The sequence below is a fragment of the Coptis chinensis genome, chromosome 9 (genome assembly GCF_015680905.1).
Source record: "Coptis chinensis isolate HL-2020 chromosome 9, ASM1568090v1, whole genome shotgun sequence".
Lineage (NCBI taxonomy): Eukaryota > Viridiplantae > Streptophyta > Magnoliopsida > Ranunculales > Ranunculaceae > Coptis > Coptis chinensis.
The window spans coordinates 52,498,102-52,509,323 of record NC_141464.1 but is presented as its reverse complement, the minus strand read 5'-3'; the positions used below and the strand labels follow the sequence as shown (position 1 = coordinate 52,509,323).

Genomic DNA, 11,222 nt, shown 5'->3' with positions numbered 1-11,222 from the left:
AGCAACCCTATTGGAGACCCTAACCACATGAGAAAATGAGATAGATTCAAAAGATTCGCAAATACCGTGTATCACCCTAGCCAAACTCAGACAGTACCAAGGTGGAGCCTTCCTGTTTTTGATGCAATTGATAATTTGATAGCATCGAGGGAGTCAGATGCCACTTCTTGAAAAGTTTAAGAACATGTATACAAGTATATTTTATATTTTGCCAATATACGATATAAATAACTTGTTAATATGGATAAAATTCAACGGTTGATTTTTTTTTGTGGAGATAATCTTCCAACTAAATATATATGGAGATCGTCATCTTACTAACTGTTACGTCCAAAAAAAAAATCATATTACAAACTCATATTGCAGTTGATCATTTATCTAATTTACTTGGAATATTGCCAAACCTACACCAAATATTGCCAAGGAGCTTACAACAAATTACTCTGTTGATTCTTACACTCGTGCAAAGGAAGACTAGAAATTGGATTATGACAATTGGCAAGTGACTAGTGTCCTACACATCCCAGAGATAAGTTGTACTTTCCAACACTCGAATGATATTTTGGACATGGCAAGCATATATGGAACGTGGGAGATTGAATCCTAGTTCCAACCATTCCCTGGTGGAAGGCTTCTTTAGCCGAACCGCCATGGCAAAATGATTGTGCACTGCAATGCAAAGGAGATGGTGCTATGCAAAGTAAACAATCTGTTAGACTTTCTAGCTTTTTCATCATTCTACATCAAATTATGATATTCGAAGCCCATTATACCACATAGCAACGCCATTAACATGTAGGCACAAAAAGAGCTTGATCTTGATAAACACTGAAACACACTTAACGAAATTGAACAAATCCAAAAAGATTTGAGATTACAAACTAGCCGACACCTTATGAGTGCTGCTGAGAAAGTAGAAATCTGGTTTTCCCATAGTCTTGTTGGAGAAGGCACTCATTGATAAATGATTAGAGACAGTGTGTTGCTTTAACGTGTGGATTATGGTACTCAAGTTTCATGCTAAAAAGTTTTCTTCAAGTGAATCAGGTAGGATGCCCATCAGTCCACCACACCCAAAAGGACACGCCTTAATAACTTGGTAAAAGTAATAATAAAGGTATAATAATTTGCAAAAATATAATTCTTTCTCTGAGAAGATAGTTTTTGTCGGACTCTCTCTGTCACATTAACGAAGCCTCACTACAGAGTTTGGAGTGCTCAAAAGATCAGCCTCCCAGGCTCCCACTCATTTTCATACTGAAAGTCGTCGGGCAACTGGCAACTGGCAACAAGGGCATAGTTATATGAATCAAACAGCAGTCTTAATGAACAAATAGAACGAGTACATACTGTTAACTAAAACAAACTTGAACGGTTACATTCTATTAACTAAATCAAAGTTGAAAGTTGAAACTATAACATGAATTGTCAAAAAAATAGTTGAGGGAGAGGAAACAAAAAACAGATTATGGAAATCAATAAAAATGTTAAGGATGAAAATAACCTAAACAGTTAATGCACAGTTTACAACTATATTAACGTGTAAAAAAACAGACAGCATAGTTCGTCCGCTGAAAAACATAACAGTGTTCATCAAGGAATTGCCCCCAAATACATCTTATACAGAGAATATTGAATATGCCATGAACATCAGCAATAGAGGGCAGGTTCCCTAATGGGCAATTCCAGTTAAAAACTTGTTACGACGTACGCTGATTGTTTTCAAGATTTCATAAAACTACAAAACCAGTAACACACAAGCACATTCATGGTAAGCATAAAGGCAAAACTACTGCAGAGCAAAATACCAGACAGTGCTCATAAAAACAAAGAGTAACAGAGTTGTAGAAAACAAAAATCTTATACCTAAGAATAGAAGAGAAGTGCATCCGTCAAACAAAATTAATGGCCAATAAAAACAGAAGGCCATCACCAGAAATCAAAATGTTTCAGTACTGAAATAAAAACCAGATAGACTGAAATAATGGGGACGATCCAATTAGTCGACCTCCTCAATCTTGGGACCAGCACCGCTTCCACCAACAGAAGGACCATCCTCATCCATACCAGCACCACCCATATCAGCACCAGCTCCCTGGTACATCTTTGCAATGATGGGGTTGCAGATGCTCTCCAGCTCCTTCATCTTGTCATCAAACTCATCAGCCTCAGCAAGCTGATTGCTGTCGAGCCACTGGATAGCCTGGTCAATTGCATCCTCAATCTTCTTCTTGTCAGCTGGGTCAAGCTTGGCACCAATCTTCTCGTCCTTGATAGTGTTCCTCATGTTGTAAGCATAGTTCTCCAAAGCATTTTTCGACTCAACCTTCTTCTTGTGTTCCTCATCCTCAGATTTGTATTTCTCTGCCTCCTGGACCATCTTCTCGATTTCATCCTTGGACAACCTACCCTTGTCATTGGTGATGGTAATCTTATTCTTCTGCCCTGTGGTCTTGTCCTCAGCAGAGACATTCAAGATACCATTGGCATCAATGTCAAAGCAAACAGTAATCTGGGGGACACCACGGGGAGCAGGGGGGATTCCTGAAAGCTCAAATTTACCCAGCATGTTGTTGTCCCTGGTTCTGGTTCTCTCACCCTCGAATACCTGGATCAACACACCTGGCTGGTTGTCAGAGTATGTAGAGAAGACCTGTTCCTTCTTGGTGGGGATGGTTGTGTTCCTTGGGATCAAGGTAGTCATGACACCTCCGGCAGTTTCCAACCCAAGGGAAAGTGGAGTGACATCCAGTAGCAAAAGGTCTTGGACCTTCTCATTACCCTCACCACTAAGAATAGCAGCTTGAACAGCGGCACCATAAGCAACAGCCTCATCAGGATTGATGCTCTTGCAGAGCTCCTTTCCATTAAAGAAATCCTGTAGAAGCTGCTGAACCTTGGGAATTCTAGTGGAACCACCAACAAGTACAGCATCATGGACAGTACTCTTGTCCATCTTAGCATCTCTCAAGCACTTCTCAACAGGCTCCATACACTTTCTGAACAAATCCATGTTGAGTTCCTCAAATCTGGCTCGGGTAATGGTGGTATAGAAGTCGATACCCTCAAACAAGGAGTCAATTTCAATTGTGGTTTGAGCAGTGGACGAAAGAGTCCTCTTTGCCCTCTCACATGATGTCCTCAACCTCCTAAGAGCTCTAGGATTTCCACTGATGTCTTTCTTGTGCTTTCTCTTGAACTCTTGCACAAAGTGATTCACCATTCTGTTGTCAAAATCCTCCCCTCCAAGATGGGTGTCACCAGCAGTTGCCTTAACCTCAAAAATACCCTCTTCAATAGTAAGAAGAGAGACATCAAAAGTACCACCACCGAGATCAAAGATAAGCACATTCTTCTCACCAACACTTGTAGCCTTCTTATCAAGACCATAAGCAATAGCTGCAGCAGTTGGCTCATTAATGATACGCAAGACATTAAGTCCAGCAATAACCCCAGCATCCTTAGTAGCTTGACGCTGGGAATCATTGAAATAAGCTGGGACGGTAACAACTGCATTCTTAACTGTAGAACCAAGATAAGCCTCTGCAATCTCCCTCATCTTAATAAGAACCATAGAAGAAATTTCTTCCGCAGCAAAAGTCTTCTCCTCACCCTTGTAATTTACAGTAATCATTGGCTTGTCAGCAGGCCCAGGAGTAACCTTGAATGGCCACAATTTCATGTCACTCTGAACAGAGGCATCAGAAAACCTCCTTCCAATCAACCTCTTCGCATCTAAAAGAGATCCACTATCCCCAATCAGTCAATGTACTAAAAAATACTACAAAATCTAATGCAATCATCGATTATTCATTCTTCCAACTACTACTAATATATTCAACAGTATACAAAAGATCTAAATTAATATAAATTTAATATCTTTTTAACATTTTACAACAGATCTAAATAAATAAATAAAACATTAGATCTTACCAAACACAGTGTTGATTGGGTTCATAGCAACTTGATTCTTAGCAGCATCACCAATCAAACGTTCAGAATCAGTAAAGGCAACATAAGAAGGAGTAGTTCTATTTCCTTGATCATTAGCTATGATTTCAACACGATCATGTTGCCATACTCCTACGCATGAGTATGTCGTCCCTAAATCTATACCAATTGCAGGTCCTTCCCCCTTTCCAGACATTATTATTATTAATTCAAACAAAACCTAGATTCGAAAGAGAGAGAAAAATTGGAACCTTTCGAGATCTAGGGTTTAGAAGTGAAGGAGTTGGGGAATGAGAGAAAGAGGGGTTTATATAGTTTTTGTGAATTCTAGAATGTTCTATTGTGGTTAGTTTTGAGTTGTGAGACGTTGGATTGAAATTGAATGGACGGTTTAGATTAAAGAGGGGAAAGGACCAATGAGAGATTGACAGGTGGGATTTTTAATTTTTGGTTCAAAATTTGTGAATTCTAGAATGTTCTATTGCGGTTTTGGGAGGAATGTGAGACGCTGGATTGGAAATGGACGGTTTGGGATGTGGTTTAGGTATAGAAGTAAGAAAGAGCCAATGAGAGATTGACAGGTGGAGGTGGGAGTTTTTCTTTTGGTCAAAATTGTCAGGCCTCGGCTGAGTTTGTTATTGGGTGCGGAGATTTCAAAATTGAAATTAGGTGGGTTGAATTGGTCGAATGGAAATCTGGCAGTTGGGCATCATTGATCGGGACTCTGTTGAAAGCATAGTTAGTGATTTTTTGAGAAATTGAAATAATAAAATAAGAGTTAAAAAAGCAATATTTCGAATTTTGAATGGAAACTTCCGGCCAGAATTCTAATTTTTGGAGCTGTCAGAATTTTAAAATTGGTAGCATACTTAATGATTTTTTAATGGAATCTCAAAATTGCGACCAATATTTTGGTTTTTGACAAAATCGAAAAATTATAAATTTTGAAACTTATCAAAATTTTGGTTTTTAAGACTATTGGAATTCTGAAATACTTAATTAGAGCATCTCTAGGTGGACGTATTCATGGTCGCATCCTTCAAATTTGAAGGAATGCGTCGGAATTTCCCGAAATACCATATCTAGGTGGTCGCATTCGTGGTCGCATCACCTGTTTGTTCGCATCTTGTTCGCAAATTTGGCAATTTGGATGCGGATGCGGCGCAACATTGCAAATGTCGTCCCACAACTTTTTTGACTTTGACCAGCACCACGCGCGTCAGTTGCACTGTCGCGTGCTCAAACGGGAAAAAAAACAGGCAATAAACAGCCGGATTTCTACATCTATATATCTACACTCATCTCCTTCTTCATTTTCACACACAACACTCTCAATGTCACAACCAAAACAAGGAAGGAGTCCAAGTTGGACAAATGAAGAAAATATTGCTCTTACTAAAGTGTGGATTGAGATTGGAGAAGATCCTATAATAGTTAATGATCAATTGGGACAAGTTTATTGGGAACGAATTATGGCTAGGATGAATCAAATTCAAGGTTTTGACCGCAACCGTAAGTGGAAAGGAGTCTGACAACATTGGTCGATTATTTTATCGTTCTTCAACAAATATCATGCTATACTAAGAAAGCTTGAAGAACAACCTCCAAACGGGTGGGGACGTGAAGACATTGTAAGATTCGTTTATACTTCATTTAATTTATACTTCATTTTATATACTACTTGATATTGATTTTTTTTTTTTTAATAAACGTAGCTTTCAGACGCGGCAACAACTTATGCGGCTACTACTGGGAAACCATGGATATGGCAAGATTGTTATAATCTAGTCAAAAATACGCCAAAGTGGCAAAGAACTCAATTACGCAACGAAACGCTTGCTCCAAGACCAAAGAAGAAAGCAAGATCTGGAGATGTTGAAGGTTTTGATTCTTCACCCTCAACCCCAACCCCTTCAACGCCTTACTCTATCCCTTCACCTTCACTGTACTCGGAATACGATCCTAACAGTACCAAAGGTTTTTTGGAGAGGTCGGTCGGTAGGAAGCAAAGCAAAGATATTGAGAAAAGCAAGAAAATTGCTTCTACTGTCGAGGGTAATGTTGCATCCACTGCTAAAAATATGGATGACTTTCTTGAAGCTTTTAAAGTAAGTCGAAGAAATAAAGAAGAGATTCTAAATGAGCAATTTCAAACTATGATGAAATTGAAGCAAGAGAAGACACAAAAAAGTTCTTTTTGAAGCAAGAAAAACTCCGTGTTAGAGAGGAGGAAAATGAGACTAGGTTGTTGGCAATGTCACTCGACAAAATCAATCCTCATTTGCAAAGGGTTTTAGAGCTAAAACAAGATGCAATTGTAGCTAAATATGAAAAGAGAGATGGCTGGATCAAGTAGTACAAATGAAGCTTCCAACGACGAAGAAGCCAATGATGACTGGCTTAATAACTAGAGTAACTCTAGTAGTATGTAATAGTTATCTTTTATTATTTATTTTTATTTTATGTATTTGCAATCATGTATTAGTTGTCGTTCTATTAATAAAAATTGCAATTCATTTGCTAAATCAAATGAAGTAAATTAAAACTTATCAAAATGATCAAATGAACAATTCTAAATCACACAACATAATAATAATCGTCATACACCAAATAATATTATAAATCATCAAGTCCTCACTTCCTACATACGCCTCCTCTGCCGTGAACTCCTCCTCGACTGTCCTTGTGCGTTGAACTCTCCGACTGGCCATGCTGTGATGAACTCACCCTTGTGCGATCAATCTGAGCCTGTAACTCATCAACCTGGCTTTGCAAATCGTCATAATCCACATGAGCCTGGGAAAGAAGTCTCTCTCTCTCAACACTATAGGCGAATACCGAGGAGCGCAAGCCATCATTTACATGAATGCATGTCTCATATCTCATGCGTAGCTCATCCTGAAATAATTATTCATTAATAATTTATGACATTTTATAATAAACAAAAATAAAATAAACCAAAACCAAAACCAAAAAATAATTTACGAGGTAGATGTCCAAGTTCAGCTCTAACGCAGACGATGCGAAAGTGTCATCAATAGAAGAAATGGGCTGGTAAATCGTCTGGCCACTTGGATCACTCAAACTAACAACCCAAGGCCACTCGATTCGAGGGGGGGATACTGGAACAAATGTGTGTACATGTCCATCTTTGAAGCGTCGGGCTATGACGGCCAATCAATCTGAATTCACGTCGACACCCAAATTGCTAACCCGTATGAATGTTGATTATCGACCCACATAATTTGGGAGCAAATGACCAATAGATATCCTAAACCAATAACGATAGTAATCGCTTCATAAGTCCGCAATGTAACTAGGTCGAAGCCACGTAGCCAAGTCCAATGCACGTTTCTCGATGACTTGCTCTAAGGTCATGTCCTTAGCCTCGATACATGGGTAGCGGATCGGGGATACCAAAGCATGGTGTGAGTCATGCGTAACATCTATCCCCTAAATACCACTCCATATCACTCCCATAAGTGAATACCATCCTCCTATGAGAAATCATCAATGCGTATCTACAGTCATTCGCGCCAATGTGCACAGATGTCCTCCAAGGCCTCCAAACAATAGAAGCATGTGTGCTAAGCTCGATCTGGGTTCGGACAAAAGTTATGTTATGACTGATCTCACTGGTCAGACGAGCTCTAGGAGGTCCGTGCCAATCCCTGAGCCTAGGCCTCTCATCGGTATACTCTGTGAGGATAGGATTTGCAGCACAAAAATACTCATAAAACCATACCTTTAAGAGAATGACAAACCCTCCCATTTGGGGACTACTAACAACATCGTCTGTCGAGAAACCCTATCTAAACAACGCAACAAATGAGAGTATATGGTTCCACCAAAATCAATACCACCTAACTCATGCAAGTGCTCAAAGTTGGCTAGATACCCCAAGTTAATCGTGAAATGGCCAGAAGGAAAAAAGAAGCGCCCATCAAATACATACATAAAGCTCTTACATACTTATCAACATGTGCTTGACCATCATCAGAATCAAGTGACAAATAATTTATCAAAAATTGCAATCCTGAATCAGTATGCAACGGTGTAATGTATGCAGCCTTGATACCAGAAATCCTAACACCAGCACTGTCATATGACTCCTCGGTCAGACAAGGGAAAAAACTCATCATTTGGGCACAACTCTTGAATTCAGTGCTACATCTCAACGGATTACCTAATCCTATACTCAAACCAAAAATCATGGTAAAATCTAGTGGAGTGAAGCCCAACTCTCCCTGAGGGAAGTGAAAAGTATGTGTACTATCCCACCATCTCTCAACTAAACCAAAGAATAACTCCCACGAATGTCACTCTTCATCAGAAGGTATGTCAACTAGATGGCCAAAGGGAGTTGCTAAAATTGCATCTCTAACATGGTCAAGTGCACCGACTTTCTTAATATCATCCCACCACGTCTTAAGCGCACATGGAGTGCACCGAACCGGATACATAACACATTTCTGATGTATGCAAAATGAAACTAAAATTAAAAAAATAAAAATAAAAATAAAAATGTACGTATTTATAACAACTAAAATTAACTACTACTACGACTAATATATGAAATTAAAATGCATGCCTGTTGTTCAAGAACAACTCTTGAGACATGCCTATCATGAAACCTCAATGACACCGGCCTAAGATGGCTGAAATCAATAGCATCAGCAGGAAATTCAAAGTCGACTTCTTGATACTGAAACAGGAATGGATCTTCAGCCTCTGTGTTTGGTTCATCATCTAGATCACCAATGGGATTGTTCCAAACGTATGCACTATTACCACTGTTTTCTTCTTCCTCACCGTCACCACTTCATCGTGTTTGGTTATTATAGACGTATTCGTCGTCGGAATTCATTTTTTTACTATAACTAGAACTAGAGTAAGTTGGAAAAAAAAGTTGTGAAATGACAAAAGTCCGACTGTCGCGCGACATTTTATTAAGCATAGCACGCGACATTAGTACTGGCGCGTGCCAGTATCACTGTCGCGCGACAATGGTACTGGCGCGCACTAGTACTAATGTCGCGCAGGGTGGGGTCTACAATGAATTTTGCGGTCGAAATTTGCGACCACCTAGAGTTGGTCAAAATTTGCGACCAGTTTCTGTGGTAGCATTCTTCAAATATGAAGAGTATGCTACCACCACCTAGAGATGCTCTTAGTATTGGAATTTGGAAGCTTAGTTCGGGATTCCAAAATTATAACCTTTCCAAAAACCAATATATTCCGACCAAAATTCGGAATTTACATTTTTTTTTTAATTTTATATTTTTATTTCATCTATTCAGTAAACCAAAATTTGATGGAATTATGATATTCCATTTGAAACCACAAACTATTATTTTGAAGTGGCGTTAGAGGCTCCGCCACGCCTAAAGAGAATATTCATGTAACACATAATTGGAATGTGAATAGCATAAAATCGACTTATCCCTTACGATATTTTAGTAACCCTGAAACGATCATAGATGCTGCCGAGAAGAAGATCGACTTCAAATCTTGATTTTGCATTAGGGCATCTCCAATGGCCTCCACATAGGTGCCATTAGGCTTTTACACCCTCCATTCCACTTCAATGTATACCATGCATGAAGATTTACACCCGGAGTTCTCTCCAAAGGGGAAATTATATGAATGTGTAACTTAAAAAGATAGACATTGTTTCAAATAACATATGAACTATTTAACATAAAGGCGTTACTTCATTTGTCATCAAATTCCACTGTTGGTGTTTTGCTACTGCAAATGACAAAGAGAAAGAGAATGAGCAAGAGCAAGAAGGGTGAAAATTATCGAAACATCTAGAATCGACAATCCGATGCTCCAAATCTAAAAACAGTAGCTTCAATGGCAATTGATTCAAAAAATTATCTAAGCCCAAATTTTAAAATCATTTCTCCTTCATTCAAGATAACCACGTACAAGTCTTCCTTTTCAGTCTTTTTCAATAAATCCAACAATTCATTTAATTAATTAATAAAAAAAATGTACTCTATCACACCCGGAATTTTTCGGAAAAATATTATTTGTTCCCGACTCTTCGATCTCCGAGGTGTGACGCACTCTCAATCTCCCAAAAACCCATAAACAGTTTAAATATGCGGATAAATAAAAAAAAAAAAAACCAATAAAAATTTTAAACTTAAACAAAAGTCATCTTCATTACAAAAATTTACAAATGAAAATGCAAATAACTTTATCTCAACTGAAAATCTATATCACCTCAAAGGAAAACAAGGCCTATCTTGAAATGCGACGTTAACGCAAACCACAAGCAGCAACCAATCTTCTTCAACACTAAACCTGTCAAGACTTATCAACTATGTTCATTTAATAAACACACCCGATAAGCAAGCATGCAAATCGGGTCAGCATTATAAAAATGCTGGTGTGAGTAGCTCTAAAATACAACATATATTTATACATATATATACATGATAAAACATAAAATTGAATAGTTTACCTACGAAATGAACGATGAACTCAAAACATAAGTAAACTAAAACTATCTTATGAGCCTATATGTTTATCAAAGATTCTACTCTCAATCCTATGAGATATAGTGGAGTAGGAAGTTAAGTTCCACTCCTAGTCCTTCCGCAAGATGTTAATGTTCTCTAATATAAGTACTCTTAACTCTAAAGTCTAATGAGAGATTTACGAAGTGGCAACTAGACTACGATGCAACTACCCACAAGATGCAACTAGTCGAACTATTAGAACAACTATAGGAATGCTACGCGACGTTGATTCTATGATAAGGAGTTAGAGGGGATTGATTCCACCTTATATTCGACTTAATCCTACTAACTTTTTAATTTTAATAATCGAATCGAATCGCCTTCGAGTAACAATATGGTTATTCCTAATCCCTAATTACATATGGCATTCCTACCAATTCATAACTAGCATGTGAACGATTAAACCCATTCTCATGGTGAACTAATCGCTTCTAGAGTGGAAAGGAAATTGCGACGACTCTACGATAATCGAATCAAGCTTTCATCAAGGCTTTCAACCCTCTAATGGAGGTTTTAGCCGAGAATCATTATTAATCATTAGGGATTAAATTAAAACTAAACATAATATAAAGAATTTAAATTTACTAATCTAAATTAAACAATAATTAAAATCTAATTAATAACTAATAATTGAATAACAAGTAATAAATAAAATCAGATCTAACACAAATGTAAATGACAATAATCGAAATTAACAAACTAGCTATTTTATTAATCAATCTAATTAAGAATAATGAT

At 37.9% G+C, this 11,222-nt stretch overlaps 1 protein-coding gene across 1 annotated transcript; it reads right to left on the bottom strand.

The window, feature by feature from the left end:
* Window positions 1-1,842: 1,842 nt before the first annotated feature.
* Window positions 1,843-4,231, bottom strand: LOC147476631 (heat shock cognate 70 kDa protein 2-like). The gene is made up of 2 exons (XM_086584876.1): window positions 3,934-4,231; window positions 1,843-3,735 (listed from the first exon to the last, which is right to left on the bottom strand). Exons 1-2 carry the CDS (start codon window positions 4,145-4,147, stop codon window positions 2,000-2,002), a joined length of 1,950 nt encoding a protein of 649 aa, XP_086441002.1. The 5' UTR covers window positions 4,148-4,231; the 3' UTR covers window positions 1,843-1,999.
* Between the last annotated feature and the right edge of the window lie 6,991 nt (window positions 4,232-11,222).

Bases quoted from the DNA above. Each gene is read 5' to 3' on its own strand.
- LOC147476631 (XM_086584876.1), bottom strand. From the start codon at position 4,147: ATGTCTGGAAAGGGGGAAGGACCTGCAATTGGTATAGATTTAGGGACG. The intron at 3,736-3,933 runs GTAAGATCTAAT...GATCTCTTTTAG, and splicing joins CCCAATCAACACTGTGTTTG to ATGCGAAGAGGTTGATTGGA.